General features: G+C 39.1%; 1 protein-coding gene across 1 annotated transcript; it reads right to left on the reverse strand.

Annotated features, from left to right (window-relative positions):
* Positions 1-1,546: 1,546 nt before the first annotated feature.
* On the reverse strand, positions 1,547-26,416 carry Vcpip1 (valosin containing protein interacting protein 1). Its single transcript, XM_028864538.2, has 3 exons — positions 23,340-26,416; positions 12,332-12,418; positions 1,547-3,779 (listed from the first exon to the last, which is right to left on the reverse strand). The coding sequence occupies exons 1-3, from the start codon at positions 26,101-26,103 to the stop codon at positions 2,908-2,910; spliced, it is 3,723 nt and encodes a 1,240-aa protein (XP_028720371.1). The 5' UTR covers positions 26,104-26,416; the 3' UTR covers positions 1,547-2,907.

The raw sequence follows: 26,416 nt of genomic DNA on the forward strand, positions 1-26,416 counted from the left end.
TTCCAATAAACACCTGAAACATAGTTTACGGGATGGGAAGGGAATGGGCTATCTACGCTTGTTCTTTAGTTCCTGAGTGGCCATTCCCCTGGAGCTAACTGAATACTAGTCATAATACTTGGCAGTGTCTTATTTCCTTTCATTGAACCATCGTTCATTACCAACTTTCTGGACATACACCACCTTTAACTGCCTGGACTTTGGTATGATTACACAGTGGGTTACTGTAGAGAAATATTTGCAGTATTACTTCAGTGTTCAGAGAAACACAAGAACATAACTGAACTGGTTTGAATTACAGTCATAATGCCACATCTAGGGCTGAGAAACACTTTTACTTGCTATCACAGCTGTTGTGCTCCACTGATGCAGTACAGTGGTATCAAAATGGTAAAAAATCATCCACACTTACATAAATACAAGGATGACGTTTAAAACAAACCCTCTCAAAACTTAGCCAAAACCACTAACTCAAATTTCATCTGATTTAAAATACGTTCAAGAATTCTGATGAATTCTCAAGCCTGTTTTTTGTTTGTTATTTTTTATCAAGGGAGAACCCAAACTGTTATTTATACCCAGTTAAGTTTCTAACCCTAAATACCACTACTGTCACTAGAGACAATGAAGTATTGTCAGAGATTAAGCCCATCTTCTAATGTTCACATGTGCATAATTTACACTAAATTCAAGTATTCAATAGGGAGATAAAATTTGTTTCTAGCCAGGCATGGTAAGTCTATGCCTTTAGTCCCAGAACTTGGGAGGCAGAGGTAGGCAGATCTCTGTGAATTTAAGGCCAGCCTGACCTACATAGTGAGCTCCAGGCCAGCCAGGGCTACACAGTAAGACCATGTCCAGAAAAAACAAAATTTGTTTCTGATGTTCTAATGCTTTGATATCCTGCCAGTTATTAACTAAACATACCAAGCCACAGAAGAGCATCTGTTAAAGCAGAGTGATTATATAATTTATTTAAAGCAGTACACTTTCTGTTTACTCAATAGTTTTCTTGTACTTAAGCCAGGAAAAAAATTTTTAAAGAATATTTCAGTGGCTTAATAAGCCAAAATAATGATAGTGGTGAGTGAATTGATGGGGGGGGGGTGATTTAAAGCACAGCTAACTGTTAAGAATTTGGTAGCTCTCTTTTACTTCATGCAAAACTAGTATACAATATAAAAGTTGTAAATTTCCCTGGTACTTTGATATAAAGTGTGTGAAAGTATATTTAGAAAAGGACGAATGGAGATAAAATATTGCAAAGCATGTGATATGATAAACACTAATCCAGAGGGGTGTGTGTGTGTGTATGTGTGTGTGTGTGTGTGTGTGTGTGTGTGTGTTAGTTAGTGTTTTGTACATTATCTTAACCTCAGCTACATTTTGTAAACGTTTAAATTCTCCGTTCCTTTCTTTTTCAACATAGTGGGTAATTAGTATTTGGATTCTGTTAAAGATACTGTCACAGAAAAAGACCAAAACCTCCCTTAGCTAGAAAAAGTTAAAGTATATCTTACATCCCTTTCCAATGAACAGGTAGAGATTTTTTTAAACACCTGATAATGTATTTTCTGACATACAGTTTTGTAGAATTGCAAACAGTTCTGCATCTGTTACATGTGCAAACAGAGACAGCCAGGCTTTGAATGCTCTAAGAGATTATATTAACATACATTTGTCTTTCATTCATTCAAATTAAACTTAATTTCAGTAAACAAGGGAAGATGACGGACTGAAATACATTTACAAATACAGATCTGCAGAACAGAATACAATAGTGCAGTACCAATCTCAGGAGTATACACTCTGCTTTTAAAGAATATGCACGAAAGCTGTTCAAGGGAACTGGCACTGAAGAGTTAATGATGCAATGTTTAAGCAAATGCTCAGTTGCTCACGGTATGTGGCAGTAAACTGTGCATCCAAACTCAAGTGAAGCCAACAAAAAGAAAATCTTACAGAAAATCTAAGAAAAAAAGGAAACATTTTTGGTTCAAAGGGGCCCAGAGACATTTAGCATATACAGGCTTAAACACCACTGTGTCAAAACTGTAGAACAATGTAACCCATTCATAAAGATAAATTCTCTGTGACTCTGACATACTCTGAAAGTTACAAATTAACTACTGCTACCATTATTTTTAAATTTTCTAAAACAAATTGTAATTCTCTTTTATGCAAGATTTAAAAAACAACAGGTGGAACTTGACAAGGCCAAGATTAAAAAAATAATGGCAACATATTATCAACAAGAGCACACAACTGGCCATATTGGCTCAGACCAACTAACTGAATTATGCTGCCTTTATCATACTAGGATAGATCGTTCTTCCCAACTTAACTCAAATCAGGAAAACGTTGTGTCATTACACTCTACTGTCAAGATATTTTTGCCAACAATAGCTGTTTCTATAATGTTATAACTTTTAAGTAGTCTAAAAGTGTTTTATGCATTTTAAGATACATTTAGTTCAGGTAAACTTGAAATCGACATTCTCATGACATGTAGGATGGCTACCTTGATGACAATATGTGCAAACTCTTACTCTCTCTTCAATTCTGGTCTCTGCAGAAATGAAACATTTAGCAAGAGAATTTTCATGTCTGAAAATTAAGACTTTCGTGGAATTAAAATGACAAAGAACTTCCAATGAACCACCTTATATGGAAGAAACTCTTTCAATAGATCTAAACTAATTTACAAGAATTCAGAGCCAGCCTGGGCAGCAGTATATTAAAAGCTATTGCCAATCACACACTTGCTTATCATGCACTGAATAACAAGATATAATCTTTGAATTATATACGTACAAGATTTTTAATGACTACTCAAATTATGTGGCCCAGCCAACAAATATTACATATTCACAATAAACACTCTGCCTTTATTAGCCTCTAATTCAATCAAGAGTGATCCATTGGCTCAGCTGTGTTAGTCGTCTCAGCATCTTGACTATCCATCTCTTCAGGTTCCTCCATGGAATTTTCGTTTTGTGCTTTTGACTTCGTGGCAAACGCCGCTCCCAGGGTGTCTGCCACACAACTATCAGTTGTTTCAGTACTCGGACTCTCAGTGCCATCAGTTAAAGAAAAAGATTCAGGCAAGCCAGTCTGAAGACTCCCATGCCTCACAGGAGAACTCACAACTTCTACTTTTCTTTGAGAAAGATCAGATGGTGTCTGCTCTGTACTTTGATCCCGCAAGTGTTTGTCCATTGAAGCCTGAATAGAAGAAACCATTTCCTGCAATTTTTTTCGCTGGGCCTCAACCACATCCGGATCAAGCTGCCTGCCGTCTCTCATTGTTACTACTCCAGGAGCTATTCGAATGAGCTCACTGTTACTAGGAGCAGCTGTGAACACAGGAGGCTCTGTTTTAATGGAACTATTACTAAAATCTGTCCCTGTGTTATGCTTTCTTACAGCCAGTGTTTCCCTGGCTCTGGGATCAACGTGAGGGTTACTGGATGCAGTTCCTAGAGAATGCCCCTTTCCCTGAAAGGCAGTTACATTGTGAAGTTGCTCAGATTTCTTTTTCACTACTCCACCACTACCTAGTTTTAATAACCCATGGGAGGGGCTTGATTCCCTACTTCTTGTAGTAGCCTCTGCTCGAACCTGACTTACAACCTCTTTAACTAAATCTTCAACATCAGGACCAATGGGGAAATGTCCTGTAGCATCGACACACAACTCCAGTCTATCTTCAGAAGCATTATAGACAAAGATTTTGCCAGGTAGATGTGGAAAAGAACAATGTTGGCCATCATTCATGCCTAAAGGAAAGGAAAGATATTTAACATATTAAAATCTTATTTACAATACTAGCAAAAGCATAGCAAAGACATTTATGGCCAAAATAGTAAATTTCTGATAGCAGTGAATAGATGAAGAGCTTTCAGAAAATGATTTGCTAGAAAATAACTTATTCTACTACAAAAAAGAACATCAGTAAGATCTTAAAGTAGTTCTCCCAGAAAATGGGAATTATATGCATGAAATCATTATTCGATAGTAAAGTTAGGAAATTTAAACAAACATCTGAATTACAAAAAATAAAAAATAAAAACCAATCACAATGTAAACCAGTAAGAAAATATAATTTTATTTACTAAAATTTAAATTATTATTTCAAACAAATATTAATTTCAATAGTAAGCAAAATGTCAATTAATACTGAATTAATTATTAAAAATTATTCAATTAAGAATGAATTAATAAAAATTCAGGTAGAACTTTCTCTTGATATGCTTCTGGCACTGTCAGCTGAGGAAAAACTGAAGTTGCTAGAGCTCTACAGCTCAGGAGCTGAGGACTACCACTATGCACATCCTCAGGCCCTGCCAAACCACACAAACGAAAGGAAGAAAATATTCAAGTCATAGGTCTGGTCTAAGTGCTTTTTTTGTTTTTTGTTTGTTTTTTTTAAACAAAGCATAGTGTTCAAGCCTTTAATCCCAGCGCTCAGAAGGTGGAGGAGGCAGGAGGATCAAGAGTTCAAGGCTTGCCTGAATGAACTGCCAGCAGACTTTAGTCCACTACTGTTCCTTGCTTTCATTCATGTGGACGACATGTGGACATCCAGTTGTTTCAACACCATTTATAGAATAGAATATTCTTATCCAAGTATTAATTCTATACCTAAACTTTTAAAATAATTTCAGGGCCTGTAAATAGCTCAGGAAATAAACGCACTTGCAAGACAAACTTAATGACCTGAGTTTGACCCCTAGATCCCCTGTGAAAGGGCACCAACTCCCAAAAATTGTCCTCTGACATACATGCACAATGACACATGCATGCCCACACATGTACACACACATACACAAATAAAGCAAAATTTAAAATGTTTGTAATGATAAAACAAAATAAATTTATTATCTAAGCTTTATTTAGAAAACTAGAAGGAAAATAAATTTTAAAAACAAACTATTATTTAAAAACTTGCAAATAAATAAAAACACAATTTAATGAACTTAAAAGTTAGAATTGGCATTCAAAATGGAAGCTGTGACACTTCACATCCAATTTAACACTTTCAATATTGATTATAGTTTATGCATTTATCCACCACCAAACAACAACAAAAAACCCACAAGAGAATTAGAACTAGAAAAACAATTAGCTTTAAATCCTCCTTCGTATCTCCTATAGAAAGCAGGCATAAGAGAAGAGAAAAACGTATGAATCCAAAAATCATTTCTTTGAAAAAGACCAATAAAACTGATAAGTCAACCATTAGCCAGACCAGTCAGCAAAAAGGAGGAAGGGAGCTGGGTGGTGATAGCACACACCTTTAGCCCAGGGAGGCAGAGGCAGGTGGATCACTGTGAGTTTGAGGCCAGCCTATTTTACAGAGTACACACACACACACACACACACACACACACACACACACACACACACACACACAACCACGGATTCGAAGGGATTGTCCTCAATGTAATATACATATCCATGAAAAAGACTGACTGCCTCCCTCTAAGAGAAGAAGGCATTATGTTCATCATTTCTATTCAACATTGAACTCAATCCTAGCCACTTCAATAAGGCAGGAAAAAGCAGTAAGACTTACAGGTGAAAGGACATCACAAGAAAACCTACAGAAACAACTAACCTGGTTCATAGGGGCTCACAGAGACTGAAGAGACAACCAGGGAGCCTGCATGGGACTGAACTAGCTCTCTACATATATGACAGTTGTGTTGTTTGGTCTACTTGTGGGACTCCTAACAGTGGAAGCAGGAGCTGTCCCTAACACTTTGGCTGGCTCTTGGGAGGCTATCCTCATACTGGATTGCGCTGCCCAGCCTGAATACAAGGGGATGTGCCTAGTCTTACTGCGGCCCATTGTTGATACCCATGGAAGGCCTGCCCCTTTCTGAATGAAACAGAGGAGGAGTATGGATTGGGGAGAGGGGAGATGGGGGGAGGGGAGGGGAGAAGAGGGAGGGAAACTATAGTTGGGATGTCAAGTAATAAATTAATCAATAAAAAAGGAAGAGATATCTTTTATTTACAAAAGACATGTTGACCTACACAATCTGGAAAAAAAAAAAAACCCTGCTAAAAAGCTAGTAGAATATATGAGTTTAGCAAGATCACAGGGTACAGTGTTAGCATGAAAACCAATTTTATTTCTAGTCACTAGCAATAAATAACAGAAATTTTAAGAAGCATCTCTTATAACAGGATTTTAAAAATCCAAGAATAAAATAACTATAAGGTCTGTATGCTAAAACTACAAAATTTGGATGAAAGTAAATGGAGAAACAACATTTTCATAAATTGGAAAACAGTATTGTTAAGCCATCAAATATTTCTAAATTGTCTATACAATCAATGAGATCACAGTAAGTAAAATCCCAGATTTTCTATTGTTGAAATCAACAACCTGATCCTAAAGTTTGTATGGATTAAGAAGGACCCAGAATACCCCCTCAAAAAAAAATTTTTTTTTCAGGGAAAACAAAAGAATATTCACACTGATTTATTTCAAAAATCACTAAAAAAAATATAATAATCAAGTCATGGCACTAGAAATAGGAGAGACAGCACACAGAAAAAAAAAAAAAACTCTAGAATTAGACCTACATATATACAGTTAATTTGCTTGAGTTTTTGTTTGGTTTTGGGTAATTTGGCAATACTCAGAGTTGAACCCAAAGTCTTACACTATGCAACCACTAAGTTACATTACAACCCTTTTTAATTCCAAGACAAGGTCTTGCTAGGTTTCCCAAGTAGACCTTGAACTTGTAATAAGCTCCTGAATGCCTCAGCTTGAGCTGCTGCTGACTATAGATCTTGCCACCACACTTGGCTTCAAGTGACTTTCAAAGCAAATTTACTGAGGTATAATTTACATAGGATATAATTTACCTTTTTCAAGTATATAACTCATCAATTAATTTCTGGAAAAGCATCAAAATAATCTAATGGATAAGATGTTTGTTTTTCAATAGTAAAAGAACTGAACATCCACGACTAAAAATAAGACTTGTTTTATACTTTTGCAACCTATCAAAAGTTAGCTTCTTGTTATACTTTTTTTAATTTTTTTTTTTTTCAAAACAGGTTTCTCTGTGTAGCCCTGGCTGTCCTAAACTAGCTCTGTAGACCAGGCTAGCCTCAATCTCAAAATGATTAGTCCACCTCTGCCTCCTGAGTGCTGGGATTACAGGTGTGCACCACCACCACTTGGCTTACTTACAATATTTTGTAATATCCAAAATACATTTGAAAATAAATATAAAAACATAAAACTATAAAATGTCTAGAATAAAACAGAGAATACAATATTAACCTTGAGTTGGGCATAAAAAACATGAACCATAAGGAAAAATTATTAAACTGGACTTTATCTAAATTTAAAAACTTCAAGAGATATCAAAGATCTTCAAAAGATAACAAGAGAATGAAAAGACAAATTGTAGACTATAAGAAAATAATTACTAAACACTCATCTGATCAATGATCTGTGCCTACAACACACATAAAACTTAACAGTAAAAAATAAAAACCATTTAACAGTGGGGGGGGGGGAGAAAGCAAATACATCAAAGGATAATCAAGATCACTTTATTGGAGAAATGCAAATAAACCTCTGTGGGCTAGTGTATTAAAAGTTTTTGTTTTGTTTTGTTTATTAAGAACAAGAACTAGGTCAAGTGATAGTTTCATTTCAGTGTAAGAGAGGCAGAGACAGCAGATCTCTAAGTTTCAGACCAATATATTCTACATAGCAAGTTTCAAGCCAGCTAGGGTTACACAGTGAGACCTTGTCTCAAAACAAATAAAACCAAAATACAACTGGGGCTGGAAAGATGGCTCAGTGGTGAAGCATGAGTGACTCTTGCTGAGGATCTGAGTTTGGTTCCCAAGACCTTGTTGGGTGCCTATAATTTCAACTCCAGGGGATTGGAGGCATCTGACCTCCTAGAGCACCTGCACTCACATGCACAGACCCATACACCTACACATAATTTAAAATAACATTTTCAATTAAAAACAAAAACTGGTAGTGTTTGCCATCAAGCATTAGGACCCAAGTTTGAGCCTCAGAACCCATGTAAGAGAGACCAGAATGGTGGTATACTCATACAATCCCAGCATTAGGGCAGCAAAGACAGGAGGATCCTTGAGACTCACAGGCTAGCCAGCCTAGCCTATTTGATCAGACAGGTAGACCCTGTCTCAAAAATCAACATTTGAAGTAGTTGTCCTCTGGCCTCCACATACCTACACAGGTGAACACACACCCAAACACACAGCGTTCCTGCACATACACACAAGCATATAGACGCACACAAAAGTGACACTAACAAATGCCAACACAGATCTAAAACAAGTGGAATTTTTATATAGTGCTAATAGAAATGAAAAATGGTCTAATCACTTGGGAAAATGATGTGGAAGTTTCTCTCTACAGAGCCAGTTCAGGGCAACCAGGGCTACACAGAGAAACCTCATCTCAATAAAATAAAATAATAACAAATAAATAAAAACTTATGTGAATATAAAAACTTGTACATGAATGATAAATGTTTATAGGGACTAGATTCATAGTAGCTAATAACTGAAAACAGTTCAAATGTCTTTTGGTTGAGGTCTTTTTTTCAATTTATGTGTATGTGTCTGTGACTTTATGCTTGTGGAGGCCAGAAAAGGGCATCAGATTCCCTGGAGCTGGAGTTATAGGATTGTAAGCTGCCCAAAGTGGGTGCTGAAAACTGAAGTGGATCCTCTGCAAGAGCAAAAAGCACTCTTAATCAACTGCTAAGCCACCTCTCCAGACCCAATTATTGTTTAATGTGATACATTCAATCAATGAAATATTATTTAGCAATGAAAATAAAATCAGCTACTAATACATGCCAATATACACGAAAACAGAAATGAGACACATACATCACCCCTGTTCTTGCTATGCTATGACCTACACTGCCTCAGGGCTTTGCTAACAAGATGGCTATTACCAGATTATAGATCACAGACATTTGACCTCCATATGCAAAAATAAAAATCCTTTATATAATTAAAAACAAAACAGAAAAAGGCTTTCTCTCTAAAGGACTGCGTGATATTTTGATTATAGTGGACTATAAGGTCTCATAGTTACTATTCAATTCTAGTACTGTACTGCAAAAGGAGCAACAGGTAGTATGTAGACATGAGTATGGCTACATGCCAACAAAGCTTCACAAGTAACAGATGTGATATGTCCCTCAAGCTAGTTTACCAACACCTATGTTATACAAAAGGAACAAGGCACAAAAAGTCATTCTAATGCAGCAATAAGAAAAGGGAAAATAAACTCAGAAAACAAATCAGTGGTTGCCAGAGTGTGGGGACTAGAAAATGGGGGTTGGCTAAAAATCTGGAGTGATAGAAAATAATCTGTATTTTTTACGAGGCAGATACATGACCGCATGTTTCTCAGAACCCATACCCAGTGTATAAAGTGAATATATGGATTCTGGGCACTTCTAATCCAACAGTCCAAAATCTGTGAGGTGGCAAAATCCGAAGCTTTCTTCAGCACCAAATCACACCACAAGCAGAAGTGTCCACCCTGTGAACTGACTTCAAAGCACAAAATTCCTTAAGGACAGTATGCAAATTATCTGCAGGCAATGTGTTTAATTTAAGACAGGCTTGACACAGACATGAATTTTTTACTTGAGTTCCATTAACAAAATAGCTCATTATGTATATGTAAAGTGTCCCTAAATACCCCCAAACCCAAAATGCTTCTGGTTCCACATATTCTGGGGATATGATACTTATTTTGTACCTGTAACATATGTAATGTGAATTTTATTCTATAAAATTTTTTTTCTATAAAATTTTTTTTCTATAAAATAAAAATTTTTATTCTATAAAATTTTTATTCTATAGAATTTTATTCTATAAAAACATGTCTCAACAAACCTGTCTCTGGGTGGCAAGATGACTCAGCAGATGAAAAGTGCTCACTAAACAAGCTTGACCACTTGAGTTCCTTACCAGAACCCAATGTGGAAAGAAAGAATGAACTCCTGAATGTTATTCTCTGACCACAGACAAACAAGCTGTGGCATGTGACACCCATACACACTTACACACTGTGAAAGTTACTTCAACAGACCAGTTGAGAAGAGAGTTGAGATGTAGGAGTAACTGTGGAAGCCAGGTGATAGGCACATGGGGCTTATAATAACACTCTTGCTACTTTATATATCTGAACATTTCTACAACAGCCTAGTTGGGATTTGTTTTGTTTTGAAGAAAAAAAGTTCAAAGAATAAGTGAACACCACAGAAATTTGTACTTAATGTCTAAAAGCTAGGTAGGAGAAATAATAAGCTAAACCAGAACGATAAATCTGAAGCAAAAAGTACTCATGTTACATCTCTGTAAAAAACATATGAGGTCCAAATACATGCCCTACCAATTTCTCTCCCAAGATCTTAAAACCTGAAAGGTATAACGTACATTTACATACAAATGTATTTATCTTTATACACAAAGAAGTTAAATATAACGCCGGGCGTTGGTGGCGCACGCTTTTAATCCCAGCACTCGGGAGGCAGAGCCAGGTGGATCTCTGTGAGTTCCAGGTCAGCCTGGGCTACCAAGTGAGCTCCAGGAAAGGCGCAAAGCTACACAGAGAAACCCTGTCTCGAAAAACAAAAAAACAAAAACAAAAAAAAAGTTAAATATAAAACAAGCTGCTTCCCAAAACCTAGAAAGCAATGAGATTTGTCAAGCAATAAAAATACTGTATTATCTGGCTCTGGGACAGTCACAAGCAGTTTAACCAGATCCACTTCTAATTTCACAACTTGTATTCTCAGTAGTCATTAAGGACCAAAATAGGTACAAAGAAAGTAATATAAAAACTGATTATACTGCAGAGAACACACCTGAGCACACGAGGGTAATAACAAGGCACATTGGTAAAGAAAAAGAATGTATTTAAAAATCTACACACCCGGGGTGGGGACAATGCACCAATCAGTGAAGTGCTTGCTATGAGCACAAGGTCCTGAGTTCAATCCCCAGAACTATGCTGAAAAAAAGTAGCACACACTTAAAATATCAATGCTGAAGAGACAGAGATAAGTGGATTTCTGGGGCTCACTGACCAGCTAGACTAGTGTACTTAGCTAGCAAATTCCAGGCCAGTAAGAGACCTTAACCAAACCAAACCAAACCAACTGTGGATAGCACCTGAAGAATGACACCTAAGACCCTGTTATAGCACATCGGCACACACACACACCTATGTACCCCATGCACACAAACATGCATATACTTATACACAAGACTGGGGATGTAGTTCAGTGGTGCGATGCTTACACACACACACACACACACACACACACACACACACACACACACACACACACACACACACACACACCACATACATGTAGCTCAGTAGCAGGATACTTGCCTAACATCTGTGAAGCCTTTTCCATCCCTAGCACTAAAGAAGAAGAAAAAAGACACACACACATACACTTTTAAAAAAAGGTGGGGAGTCTTGCCGGGCAGCAGTGGTGCACACCTTTAATCCCAGCACTCAGGAGGCAGAGCCAGGCAGATCTCTGTGAGTTCGAGGCCAGCCTGCTCTACAGACTACACAGAGAAACCGTCTTGAGAAAAGAAAAAAAAAAGGCAGGGGGAGTCCTCTAGGACTGGAGATGGTGCAGTGGTTAAGAGCACGTACTGCCTTGCAGAGGATCTGAGTTCAGTTCCTAGCACACATGTCAGGCAACTCAAAGCCCCTGTAACTCCAGCTCAAAGGGATTCCAACACCTTCCTCTGGTGTCTGAGAGCACATGCATTCATATGCATGCATGCACACACACGCACACACACATAATTTAAAATAAAAAGTGGGTATCTCATAATGTTGTACAAGCTTGCTAGGAACTCCTGGGCTCAAGCAGTTCTCCAATTATCAACACCCCGATTTGGACTACAGGCATGTGGTACTATGGCCAGTTGCCAATCATTTGAATGCTATGCTCAGGTGTTAGTATTTTTAATAAACTATCACTTGATTGTTCTTTTAAGATAGTATTACATTGTATTTATTTGTGTACCTGTGTGTGTGTGCATATGTGCCATGGTGCAAACGTGGAGGTCAGAGGACAACTGTGGGAGTCAGCTCTCTCCTTCCACCATGCGGGTGCCAGGGAGTGAACTCAGGTTGTCAGGCTTGGCAGTATGTGCCTCTACCCACTGAGCCATCTCCCTGGGCGATCTGAATGTTCTTAACTTTATAATAGCTGAAATAGAAACATTATCCAAGAATAAAATCAGAATTTAACTGTACCCATCGTTTTCTTCATAATATTGTAGAATACACCACCACGCTGGAACATGTGAGGAAGTCCCTTTGCATACGACCATACGTCTTCTCCTGAAAGACAAAACAGATCAAGTGTAAGCACAGAAGAAAGAGTGCCATCCAGGATTGTGTTAACACAGATTAGCCCAGATCCAGAATGAGCATCACACAGATGTGACATATGGCACATCAGAGAATGGATGGACTATGTGAAGGTGGGAGCTGCAGCCAAAGGCTCTCACAGAAGAGCATAGACCCTGTGTGAAGGCCCAGATCACTTTTCAAGACACCATAACAATCAAAATTTTTAGTAAGTTCCTCCTTTTTTTTTTTTTTTTTTTGTTTTTTTTTTTTGTTTTTCTAGACAGAATTTCTCTGTGTAACAGCCCTAGCTGTCCTGGAAATCGCTCTATAGACCAGGCTGGCCTCTAACTGACAGAGACCCACCTACCTCTGCCTCCCGAGTGCTGGGATTAAAGGCGTGCGCCACCACCTGGCAGTTCCTTCAATTTTTAAAAATAGGAGCTAACAAAAATATCTTTAAAACTGTACAAATCAATACTGAGCACATTAAACAAAATATATCTGAAGTCTCATAGTAGCTCAAGGAGACTTGCCTGTAAACTTTGGACAGAAAAGATTATAAAAAGATACTATTTTTTTACTAGAATATAAAATTGTATGGTGTGTGTGTGTGAAAAGTGAATAAAAAGAAAAAGAAATGGCCAGGGAGAAAAATAAGTAGGCAGATTGAACATTAGTAATTAATTGTCTTTTGTTATTCTAATGTTGAATTAAAAAAAAAAAACAGAAATTTAAGGGGGAAAGTATTAAATATACCCAAAACAATCTTTAAAAGACCAAAAAAAATTCATAAACAAATTACTATTTCACAAAAAACATCAAGAGGTTTCAAATAAAAACCTGAGAACAGGGGCTGGAGAGATGGCTCAGAGGTTAAGGGAACTGGCTGCCCTTTGTGAGAGGTCCTGAGTTCAATTCCCAGCAACCACATGGTGGCTCACAACCATCTGTAATGAGATCTAGTGCCCTCTTCTAGCCTGCAGGCATACATGCAGACAGAACACTGTAGCTGTATACATAATAAATAAACCTGAGAACAACAGAGCTAGAGTACAATTTATGGTAAAACACATACTTAGCATTCCCAAGGCTCAGAATTCAATACCTAGCAAAAAAAGGGAGGGGCATGGGGAAAGATTTTCACATTTGAAAGCATCAAAAATGGAAGACAGAAGGTCACCTTTTGTTTGTGAAGTATGGCTATGTCTATATGCTGCTTCTTTATACTTTCAATTTCTATCTGCTAAGGGATACATGCTATCTTTATCAAGGAACTTGGTTCACTTTAATAATAGCAGTAATGGGTTAATTTTTGTCTTTTGTACTAGAAAACTATATTGCTGGAACTGAGTTTTATATGGAAATCACTGATGATACTAATTAATCACGTCTACCATCCTTTCCCATATCATAATGAGGAAAATGAAGTTGTCTAACAGTCAGCTAAAGTTATTTTCAGTAAACCAGTTTAAAATATAAAATTTTAAGCCTTGTTTTGTCATTTGAACCTTTAACCAAAACATTCAGTTATACAAACACTTTATGTACTAATAATATAATACTACTACCAAAATGACTATACATAAGTGAAGACATACAGAAAAGTTTGATTTAAAATATCAAATCCCCCCCAGTACAAAAATACTAATAACTCCTGGTAGAAGCTACAATGATAAACTTACCAAACTTCATCTGTAAAAATATTTCTATGATGATAATCTTTCATTTAATTATGGTCATTCTTATCCTAAATGATCATAGCTTTTCTAAAATACTCAAGGATATTAATTTATTTGGAAAACATCAAGAAGTATGGAGTAGCAGACTTTGGGGTTGGATTTTTGTTCATTTGTGGGGGTTTTGCTTGTCTGTCTGGTTTGGTTTTCGTTTTGGGTTTTTTGGGTGAGAATCTGAACAGGTGCCAAAGTAAGCACCTATACACTACACTAATGAGAAAAATGTCACATTCCTTAGTATTTCATATTCCACTGTCTTATTTAAGGCAGACTGTGTATCTGTTTTCATCATCACCCTATAAATGGTATTCAGACATTTTCTTAATCAGCTCCACTCCCCATGATATTTGAATAGCACAGATAGTGTATTATACTGTACTGTTTATGTAGTGCATGTGTGTATAATTTTATACATTAAGGGTAAGGTTTTTTTCACTATCCCCCAAGAACTAATTTTTACCGCTATAAAAAGAAATACTGCCCCATCATTCCTTGATTAAATGAAGCATAAACACCAGCCAAGCCTCTATTAGCTACCTATCTCTGAACTGAGAAGGCACCTTTATAGCTTCATTTACTCTCACAACTAGGCTCTCTCTACCTCACTTACAAGCAAACAGGCTCAGAACAATGCTTACAATAATTACCCCAGGATCACATAGCTAATATGTGGCTGAATCCTGCATATCAATCCAAAGTTTATACGTACCCCTAAAATTAAACATCCACTAACTTCTAGTCATGTTAAGACAAACATGATGGCACTATTCACAGTCCTGCTTATAATGATGTATGGCATCAACTGGCTACAGAAAAGAGACAAATTGCTTCCTTTAGTACACCAATACCTCCAATGACTTATCTTTATTGGTAAAAGAAACAAGAAAGGGGACTAGAGGTCAGGATCTTTGTACAAGTCCACCAGTCTCACACAGCTCTCCATGGCATCTTCTCCACCTACATTACTACTGTCTCTGTCTCCTGCCTAGACTACCGCCCCCTTCTCAACTGGTTTTCCCTTGAGTCTTGTCCTCCCCAACTCCCTTGTTCATGCAGTGTTAAACCTCACACACTGAAGCAAAGTGGTTCAAAGGAATCCTCAGCTCACAAGGAATCCCAAGGCCAGTGTGAGCTATAGGACAATGTCTAAAAAAAAAAAAGGGGGGGGGTAGCAGAAAAAAAATATATATATTTTAACACACATATATATATGTTAAAGTCCAAGATCTCCTTTTCTATAACACAAGAGCTGGTCCTTCTCTGCCCACCTCACATCATACCTTGACTTTTTGTTTTGCTGTTTTGAGACAGGTCTCCCCATGTAACTGAGACTAGCTGAGAACTCTTATTCATCCTTTCTCTTCTTCCATCTCCTGAATGCCTGAGTTACAGGCATTCCCATCAACCCCAGTTCCCCCTCTACCTTGATTTTTATGAAGCAACACAATTCAACTGTTCCAGCTTCCTAAAAGCCAATAATTGTTACATATTCCTTAAAGGGCAATTTAAAGAATAAACTGAAAGTTCAATAATAGCTCGTCTGGTGCAGGCACACTTACTGAAGCCTGACAACCTGAGTTCAATGCCCAGACCCACATGGTGGGAAGAGAACCAACTCCCCCAAGCTGTCCTCTGGCTTCCACATACGTCCTGCAGAGCATGCGCATGGGTGTGCACACACACACAAATTAAATAAGCACAATAAAAATACAAGCTGTCCTCTGGCTTCCACATACGTCCTGCAGAGCATGCGCATGGGTGTGTACACACACAAATTAAATAAGCACAATAAAAATATTAAGTGTCATTTCTCTACAATTCATGAGTGGTTGGGTAATGCCTACTTTGAGTCAATATGTACACAAATACCAAGACCACTGTCGTACTGCTGGCTAATTTAGTTTACTCTTTCTCTTTCTTCTAAACTAAAAGGTTTTCAGATTCAGGGAAAGGTCAGTGGCCTATCAGACTTTCTATTCCCAGGACCTGGTATAGTGCTGAACAACTGCATTCTTTACTGGTTGAGCAAACACACTGAATGAGTATCACAAATGAGATTTTTTTCCTGGCTGGAGAGATGGCTCAGCAGTTAAGAGAATTGACTCCTTTTCTACATGACCTGGGTTTGATTCTCAACACCTACTTGGCAACTTACAATCAGCTGTCTCTAGTTCCAGGGGATCTGACACCCTCTTCTGGCTTTTGTGGGTACCAGGCACACAAATGGTGCAGATATACATGCAAGCAAAACACTAATATATAGCATTAAGAAAAAAAAAAAAAAAAAAAAAAAGGAAGTTTTTTTTCCTTTTAAACAATGCCTAAAAACAACTGAGAGGAGAAAAAAAAAAAAAAACTGGAGTAGCTATCCCTCTGGGAGCACCAGATGTGTAAAATGACATTTAAAATTATATTAAGTAAAAAGTCAATTTGAAGTTCCTACTTTGCAACTTGAAAACAAACTGAAAAGTCTAACATCTACATGACACATATACGTACGTGCGTGCGTGCGTGCGTGCGTGTGTAAAGCATGTGGTGGGGGGAATACATGCATGCGATACATGGAGGTCAGAGGAGGACAGCAAGTGCCCTTCTCTATCACTCTCCACCCTGTTCCTTTCAGACAGGTTCTCTCACTGAACCTAGAGTGTAAATGATCCTTGGGGCCCCACACACCACAGCACTCGAGTTACAGAAAATGGATGCTCTTACCCTCTTACCCACCTACCCACCTCCCGTATGAAATATATTGTAAAGACCCATAAGAAATACTTACAACTCTGAACTTGGATTGGCAAGTGGCTCAGTGGATAAAGGCACTTGCTGACAAGCCTGTCAACCTGTGTCTGATCCCTGGGACCCACATGGTGGAAGGAGAGAGCACCTCACACAGGTTGTCCCTGACTTCCATGTGTACCCAGGAGCACATGCACAAAGTAAGTAAATGTAATAAATATAAATAAGTGCAATAAAAAAATTTCAGCTTAGTGAACTGAAAATGAACAGTGTTTATTTATTTATTTGTTTGTTTATGGGACAAGCTGGCCTCTTGGTCACCCAAGCTGGCCTCCAATTCACTACACAGCTAGATGACCTTTTATTACAGATCCTCTTACTTTCACATACTCAGCGATGAGATTACAAACCAGGCGTGCACTAGCACACCCAGTTTTATGCAGTGCTGGGGCTTTATGAATGCTAGACAAGTATTTTATCAACTGAACTATATTTCTAGACCTTAAATAAACAATTCAAGTAACTAAATTTGAACTGGAATGAAGTTGTTTTTATTAGGAAGAATGCTAAAGGTATTCATTTACCAACTCTCTGCTCCTCCTACAGACCCTCCCATTTAAACATTTGCTTTTATCAATACTCAAAACAATCTCTACAGGTTATGTTTCTGTTGTTGTTGTTGTTTAATTACATTTATTTATTTATTTGGTGGGCAAGGCTCAAATCCCACAGAAAATAATCTTCAGGATTCAGTTCTCTCCTTTTTTTTTTTTTTTTTTTTTTGGTTTTTCGAGACAGGGTTTCTCCGAGTAGTTTTGGACCCTGTCCTGGATCTCACTCTGTAGACCAGGCTGGCCTTGAACTCAAGAGATTCGCCTGGCTCTGACTCCTGAGTGCTGGGATTAAAGGTACCCACCACTGCCACTCGGCCAGTTCTCTCCTTTTGTAGGTTGCTGAGGATCAAACTCAAGTCTTCAGGCTTGGCAGCAAGTACCTTTACCTGATGAGCCAGCCATCTTGCCTGTCCAGTCAAAACTATTTCTAAGAAACATATCCCTGACTCTACTTAATTCTCAGTCTCTTAAGTAAATCAAGTTTTTGGTGTCTCCATTAAGTGTTAAAGGATGTATATTTAATACACATTCATAGACCACAAACCCAATCGTGTATAGGAATGTGCACATACACAGGAGTCTGTGCAGATGAAATGATTAATATTTTTTTTTACCCTCTGGGAAGTACAAATGTTAAGAACTACCACATCAGCGGGGTGGTGGCACACACCTTTAATCCCAGCACTCAGGAGGCAGAGCCAGGTGGATCTCTGTGAGTTCAAGGCCAGCATGGTCTATAGAGCGAGATCCAGGACAGGCACCAAAACTACACAGGCACCAAAACTACATGAGAAACCCTGTCTCGAAAAACCAAAAAAAAAAGAATTACCACATCTTACTTTATATACATATTGGAATCCTTTGGAAGAAAATAAAAGTAAGTAAAATATATCAAGTGCTAAATCAACATCATATTATGACTACTCTCACTACAAATGTACTACATATAAATAAGTAGAACCATCGAATGGCACACAAGGAATAACAATATGCATAATGCATAAGCATGATCTAGATTTCAAACTTTCACCAAGCATTTGAAGAAAAATATAGAAAGAATAATAATGTAGAGAGCCAATGTTTTCTTTAAAAAAATAAGCACCTGAGTTCTCATGTGATTTTGGAAACTCCTGAGGTATTAGAATGGGCTTATATCTAAGCAGAAATATGTTTGCTGAGAATGTGTGAGGTCCTAGATTCAACCACGAGTACCACATTCACTAATACATAAGAAAGAAATTACAAAGTGTTAAGAGGTTTTTGGGTGATGGGGACTGATGCAAGTAGATCCTTCCTGTATTTTAAAAATATACAGTAAAAAGCCATAGTCCTTTCAGGAAGAAAAGCAGTATAATAAAATCCAACAAACTTCTCCATTTTCTCAAAAGTAGTAAATTGACATATAAACTACAGACAAATCTTGTTTTTCACTTAACCCTATCTTTACCTCCTGATAAAGCCATGATAATCAGAAAATAAAATATAATACTAAGAAAAAAGAAATCAGCCAAATTCTTATGGTAGACCATATTTACCATAAGACCATAAAACAAAATACAAATAATTGGTCTACAAGGAATTGTAGTAACATATTTTACAAAGCCATAATTGGGTTGACTTAAATACTATATGAAGATGGCAGTCTGTAAAAAGTAAGTTCAATAAACTCTAGTGGTCTAGATAAAATGGATTAAAAGTACACGTGAACTATCACAGAAAAAATATTATTGTATTTTATACTACCATCATATGATTCAAAGCAACTGTGACTAGTTCCATGAATGCCCCATACTGAGTAGCCTATGTATTATTCTGTTGATATAAATAATACAAAATCTATTGAATGAGTATTGATCTTAAAAACAAAAGAAGGTAGCTGGACGGTGGTAGCGCATGCCTTTAATCCCAGCACTCAGGAGGCAGAGGCAGGCGGATCTCTGTGAGTTCGAGACCAGCCCGGTCTACAGAGCGAGATCCAGGACAGGAACCAAAACTACACAGGGCCCGGTCTCAAAACCAAAACAAAACGAAAACCAAAACCAAAAGAAGGTAAAGTCCTAAGCTCAATCCTAGCACCACAAAAATAAACAAAACTCAAAACAGCCCTTTTTTCTGCCTCATGACCTCCACAAGATATAATTGTGCCTTATCACACCCTCCCATCATGATAAACCCAACCATCTGAAGCTATTAGCTAAAAAACAAACAAAACCACCCTCAAAAAAAGGGGAAAAATACATGTTCCTGGCTATTACAAGTCAGCACACTTCACAATTACAGATATATATATTTTACAGATATAATAATATATAATATATTTTATATAAATATATCAAAAGGGTTTTTTAAATGCTATTGGCTATCTTTGGGGTTTATCATTTTTATGTTTATAGAAAAGAAAATTGGTCATGTTTTAATGGAAGCTACAAAAGCTGGAGACTCCCTCAGCAGAGACCCTTGCAGGCAAGTTGTGATGATTTAAATAAGAAATGCACTCCCTCCCCCAGTCTCTAGCACTTGATTGATGGGTTCCCAGTTAGTTGGTAGTACTGTTCCCATGGATTTAGGAGGTGTAGCCTTGCTGGAGGAAGTACTTCACTAGGTCAGGGCTTTGAAGTTTCAAAGCCTCCTCCTGCCATTCCCAGTGAGCTCAGCCACGTAATAGTGGTGATGGACGCCTTTAATTCCATCCCAGCACTTGAGAGGCAGAAGTAGACAGATCTCTGTGAGTTCAAGGCCAGCCCAGTTTACAGAGCTAGTTCCAGGACAGCCAAGGCTGTTACACAATGAAACTCTGTCGGGAAACACTAAAAACAAAGTGAGCTCTCAGCTTATTGCTCCAGATGCCATACCTGCATGCTACCATGCTTCCCTGCCATGATGATGATGGACTCTTACCTCTTTGAAGCCATAAACCCAAATATACCTTTTCTTCTATTAAGTTGCCTTGGTCATGGTGCTTTCTCATAGCAACAGAAAAATAATGCCTAAGTTCACAAGAAGGCAGGGACTGTGTCATTCACCTTTGTACCTGACATAGTCTCAGGTCACGGCGTACACTCATCTTGATGAACTAATCTGTGTTCATTCACTCAGCAAGCATTTGCTTGGTATCATACAATGTGCCAGGTGATACGGTATTCATTAAAACATGCTATACTCCGCCAGGCAGTGTGGCGCACGCCTTTAATCCTAGCACTCGGGAGACAGAGCCAGGCGGATTCTGTGAGTTCTAGGCCAGTCTGGGCTACAGAGTGAGTTCTAGAAAAGGCTCCAAAGCTACACAGAGAAACCGTCTCAAAAACAAAACAAAACAAACAAACAAAAAAAAAAAAACAGGTTATACTCTCTATGTTTGTAGACTTCAAATCCAGTACAGGGAGGGGGAAAATAAACCAACAAATATGATTAAGTATGTAATAGATGCTGTAAGGAAAAGGAATAGGATATAAAAATAAAGGGGATCTACCTAGAATAGCAAACAAAAATCTCTCAAACCTTTAGAGGGCATATTCAAAACTATTAGTGAGAAGGTAAATAAATAAGTATTGTAAAGTTTGACAAGCTATTTTCTAAACAAATAAACAAAGGCAGCTTATTTCTGCATTTTGAAATTTGCAATTTTCCAAATAACTCCTGTTGTTTTCTAGCATCACCAATCTAAACATCAAGTTACAAAATACTCCATATTTTATATATGGTCATATGTCTATAACTATTCCCAAACTAGTATTTTTTTACAAACACGTTACTTTTAAAGAGCACCTTCTCTACATAATTAAAAAACAATCAGAGACAGGAGCAGCCCCTGTCATAGTACTTGGCCTGTGTTGGGTTTTGATTTGTTGTTGTTGTTGTTGTCATCATTGGAGACAGAGTGTTGCTATGGAGTCCAGGCTCAAGAAAAGCTCATGATCTTCATGCCTTAGGTTCCCACGTGCTTAGAGTGCTAGGATTACAGATGTGCATCCCATTCCAGGCTTGTGTTATTTCTTAAAGCAGAAGTCTCTCAAGTTAGCAAAATACCTTTATACTTAAATTCTGTGTTAGCAATAGATATATACATATAAAAAATCTGATAGATTGTGGATAGCAACGTAAGTATCAAAAGTGAAGAGGGAAAGGATTAGAACAGAAGGTGGCATCTTGGGGAACTCATTTCAATCTAAACTAGTTCTCAGAAAATTGGATGCAGGAAGCTTAGGTCAGTTTTTTTTTAAAGTAATTATAAACTGGTATTTTAAATAACTTTCATTAAAAAATATAATTACCAGCAGGGCAGTAGTGGTGCACGCCCTTAATTCCAGCATTCAGGAGGCAGAGGAAGGTGGATCTCTGTGAGTTTGAGACCAACCTGGTCTACAGAGTGAGTTCCAAGATAGCCGGGGCTACACAGAGAAACCCTGTCTCGAAAAACCAAAAGAAAAAAGAGAAAAACACATCATTATCCTGTTTTTAACTTGGGAAATTGCCAGTCTTAAAATGTTTTCTATACATACCTTATTTTATCCATTTTGTGAGGCTGTTATTTAATTTTTTCAGAGTTCTGAGAATACTTTACTCATGCTCATATCAACGACAAGAGATATTTCCTATGGAAGCAACTGAAGTATTGGGGAGTTCATAGTTTGTGAGAAATCACTAAGTTAGGAATTAGTAGGGCCAAGAGTTAAATTGTGTCTTCTGCTTCCAAAGATCATACAGCCATTCCTCTATTCCAGGCAGTCTCTAAGAGACCACAGCATCTCAGAAATAAGAAAATACCTAGGTCAGTTTCTCCAATTCAGTTTTTATGCCTGCCAAGCTAAAATCAACAATATCAACTTGAAAGCTTGTACGGTTTTTAGATCTCCCGTTAACTAGGAGGCTCCCAACTTAATAAACCAGTAATAACAGATTTTCATTATAGTAGTAGGCCAAGGCCCAATTCACTACTATTTAGTAGTCTGAGAAAACAGAATCAAAAGCCAGCACCTTTCTGGCTGACAGTTCTAGTCTCGGCAAAATTAAGGCCCTTCTAACATCTAACATTTAAATTTTACTTCCTACTTAAAAACTTGGGCAAAGTACGCTAACATTGACTTAGGAGACAAAGGTTAAGCAAATACTGTAATAAAATGTACCACGAGGACATATCCCAAGTCATCTAAAGGCTGAAATTATGTATTCAGCTGATAATATATTTTCCTTTAATCTATGCTGAATTTTTAAAAAGAAATTCTTAATCTCGTTGCTATCTTTGTTTGTTTCTTATGAGCTATTCACTGCAATTATGGCAGAGTCATTGAACCATGAAATTAAAACACAAAACCTAGTGTCCACATAAGAAAAACATGATGAAGGAAAGAGAGAACAGGAAATGGAGGAGATAGGCTATTAGGTAGGAGTGCAGACTATAAACACCAGAAACTGTAATTCATCAAACAGGAAGTCCTGAAATCACATGACAGGCAGGAAAATGAAATTAAAAATAAATGAAAAGGATTAAAATGGAAAGGCCTAAGAGCTCAGACAGGGAGAAAAAGAAAGGCCTTTAAATAGATACATTTGTTTTTTAAACAATTTTTGAAATAAATGTTATCTAAATATATTGATAAATAATCTGGTGACAGTTGAAGAACTACTTTCATTTTGTTATGTTTTTCTAATATCCACTCAATATTAATATCTACTACCAAAACACTAGAGAAAATAATTTTCTCCTATAGTATAGAATTAAGTATTTATGGTAACCACAGGTTTTTTTTTTTCTCCCCACAACAGGAAAACTCAGTATTTTATACTCACAACTATGACATACCATCAGACTTCAATTGCTCTTACCCATTAATGTTGCTAAAAGACACAGGGAGTACATTTCTTTGTCAGCTTGCTCCTGAAGTTCCTTGGACAACAGTTTGCCAGTAGCAGTAATATCTTCTGGCTTCACAGTGTGGGCCGTGTGTGAGTATGCTGAGTGTGAGCGTGCTGAAGCCGTGTGTGAGTGTGACTGACCACCTTCTGCTTTGCCTTTTAAGATCTCTATTGTAATTCTGTCACCATGCTGTAAAGGAACCGGCTCCTTTTCCATTCCCGCCTGGGGTGGCATTAACTCTTTAGGAGGAAAGCCATATCGAATACACTGTAAATACGGAGGAATGTTGAACTCTCTGGCTATACTTTCCTGAAGTTCGAAAAATGTTGTTGAAGACTTAAGGGTAACCATGGACTGCCGTCCATCATTAGTTGTTATTCGAATCTTCTTCTCCTTGGAAGTTGTAGGTGAGTAGGGAGCCTTGGTGGGGGTGGCAGGAGCAGAAGATGGGCCATCGCGAACAGTACTTGGGGAAACAGTTCTGGGCGGCCCCTTCTGCTCTTGTTTTAATCTCTCTGTTTTCCGTTTCTGCATTGCAGAAGCCTGCTCTGTGATGTTCTGTTGTATAGTTCTTTCAGTTTTACTCATGTTTAATTCTTCCTTGTGCAAAGTTTTTGCTTTCTGTCCAGTAAGAATAATTTTAGTTGGTAGCTGAGGCTCCAATTCTTGTCCTTGCACATCACCAACTCTCTGAGCATGAGCACCATCTATATTTACAGGAGTGTAATCGTCAGGATTTTTTTTTGCAGTCTGATGCAATATAGTGTGGACAACTTTCTGAACTAGGATCTCACTCCCAAATTCACCTGGAAAGTGCTTGGTAACAAGTTTCATTGCAACATCATAAACGTTACTATTCAAGGATGGATCACTTTCATACTGGAACCAATATACTGTTTCTCTGACCACTCTTCCTCCCCATTCCAAAGTGATAGGAAAAGCTTCTGGGAGGTTGTCATATTCTTTACCTTCCCAAAAGTGTTTGAATCCACAACCACATTTGCCACCAGAAGACCTAGAATTAGTTCTGTCTCCATCCAAATACACAATAGAGCCATCTCCTCTGACTCTCCGCACAGATGTGCCGTGGCACCAATTACAAGCTGTTAGATTACTCAATCCATAGTCTGGTGTCAGGACATCTTTCCCTGCATCATATGAACAAACCAAATTGTTTAAGGGAAAGCTGTAATTTTTGTCAGGCCTCAGCTGTCCATGAGTACTTTTTGCCAGGTTATACAGCTTCCCTCCTGAAGCCAACCACTCGGGAGGGACATGAAGTTCAGAAAGGGCACCACAGAGCAAACACTTGTGAAGGCGATTATCCATCACTGCTTTTTTTGCAGCTGCTGTAACTTCCTCTGGCTGAACTCCTATCACCCCAGTCCTTCTGTAGAAATACTGATGGACATCAGCAACCAAACTAGGATGGATGCCATGTTTGTCCATAAAGACTTCTTCCATAGCAGCAACCAGCCTGAGTAAGTACTTATCTTGCAAACTTCTGTCTCCTCCAATAACACAACCACCATCTTCCTCGAGTTTGATGTACTTCTTAATAAGATCCTGAGGCACACCCCATGCTTTAGGAAGCAAATTCATGGGCAGTTTGGGCAAGGCAGCCCCTTTTATGCCTACCAAGGGAATATAATGGTTTCTACCAGAACTACTCCATGCAATACATATTGGCTTGTTCAAATGACCATCTTTCCCAGTGCATTTCTCTGCAGGTATGAGCCCAGGTAGAAAGGTGGCTGAATAATCACCAGAGCTTCTCATGCCACTGAGGGAATCTAAGAGAATTATGGGGCGATGTAACACATTAGCAAGGCCAAATATGTGGATGTTTCTCAGGCCTAAGGGGACACCTTCTGGCGGCACAAACAGAGGGTCACACTCGTTGATAATGTCCTCCCACTCGGCAGCATCAATGAAGTCATGAAACAGGGCTTGATATCTGGCGAGGTGCTGCTGAAAGTGCTGCTTAAGATTCTCCCTCAGGGCATGCCAGAAGAGCTCTCGGCCCACCAGAGCCCGAGACACAGCATGCACCAGGCAGTGTCCATCCCCATCCACATGCACTGGAATGAGGCATTCCTGACTTTTATTGGCCCGTTTGATATCCTCGAGAGTGTCGTGCAAGTACAGGAGGCTTCCGGAGCGGTCCTTGCCGTAGCCCACAGTGTTGACGTGCTCTGGTTCGATGAGGAAGGCACGGTCACCCAGTAACGCGCAATCGAACAGTTCGCCCTGGTTCATGTCCCGGAGAAGCTTGGCCCGGCCCGTTTGTTTGTCCATTCCATAGCGTGCCAATATGGGCGACAATAATTTGCAGTGGTAGTTGGAGAGGCCCATCACCTTTACCAGTTCCGTGTTCTTCTTGGGTGCTCCCGTCACCCCGAGCAGCGCGTTCCGCAGCAGATTGTGCAGCACTACGTCCGGGTCGGTCACCTCCTCCACTCCCAGCAGCTGCTGCTGCTCGTGCCGCTGTCCGCACTCGGTGCACTCGATGCTGACCGAGCCGGAGGCCGGGAAGAACAGGCGCGCCTGGCACTTGGGGTCCGGGCAGCTCCCGGAAAGGATCCTCCGGTCCCTCCGCTTCGAAAGGCCCCCCGGAGAAGCCGCCGCCGCCGCCGCCGCCAGCGACGACGAAGTCTGCGGAGCCTCGGGGGGAGGCGGCGGCGGCGGCGGCGGCGGCGGCGGCAGCGGCGGCGGCGGCGGCGGCTGAGACATCGCTCTCGGCTCTGCGCGGCGTCCGCAGCGACCCTCAAAGGCACATAGCCGGACCTCCGCCGGCCCGACGAGGTCTAGTCCAGGCCCGGGGCGAACGGCCCTCCTCTCCCTACCGGTCCCTCCTCCTCCTCCTCCCAGGCGAAGGCGGAAGCGCCGGACGTTGTTTCTCTTCTCACTTCTCCACTGCCTCAGCCGTTGCCCCGAACGTAACGGCCACCACCCCACCCCGCACTCAACACTCACTCACTCTCGCTCTCTCCCTCAGACACAGACATACACGCCCTCACTGAGACTGCGCAGGCGGCGCTTCCGC

This window comes from Peromyscus leucopus, chromosome 5 (genome assembly GCF_004664715.2).
Source record: "Peromyscus leucopus breed LL Stock chromosome 5, UCI_PerLeu_2.1, whole genome shotgun sequence".
Taxonomy (NCBI): domain Eukaryota; kingdom Metazoa; phylum Chordata; class Mammalia; order Rodentia; family Cricetidae; genus Peromyscus; species Peromyscus leucopus.

What these genes read in the sequence shown, in the direction of transcription:
- Vcpip1 (XM_028864538.2), bottom strand. Translation starts at nt 26,103, where the DNA reads ATGTCTCAGCCGCCGCCGCCGCCGCCGCTGCCGCCGCCGCCGCCGCCG. An exon ending in TCTTTTAGCAACATTAATGG is followed by an intron (nt 12,419 to 23,339) that starts GTAAGAGCAATT and finishes TTTGTCTTTCAG; the next exon opens with GAGAAGACGTATGGTCGTAT. An exon ending in TATTATGAAGAAAACGATGG is followed by an intron (nt 3,780 to 12,331) that starts GTACAGTTAAAT and finishes CCTTTCCTTTAG; the next exon opens with GCATGAATGATGGCCAACAT.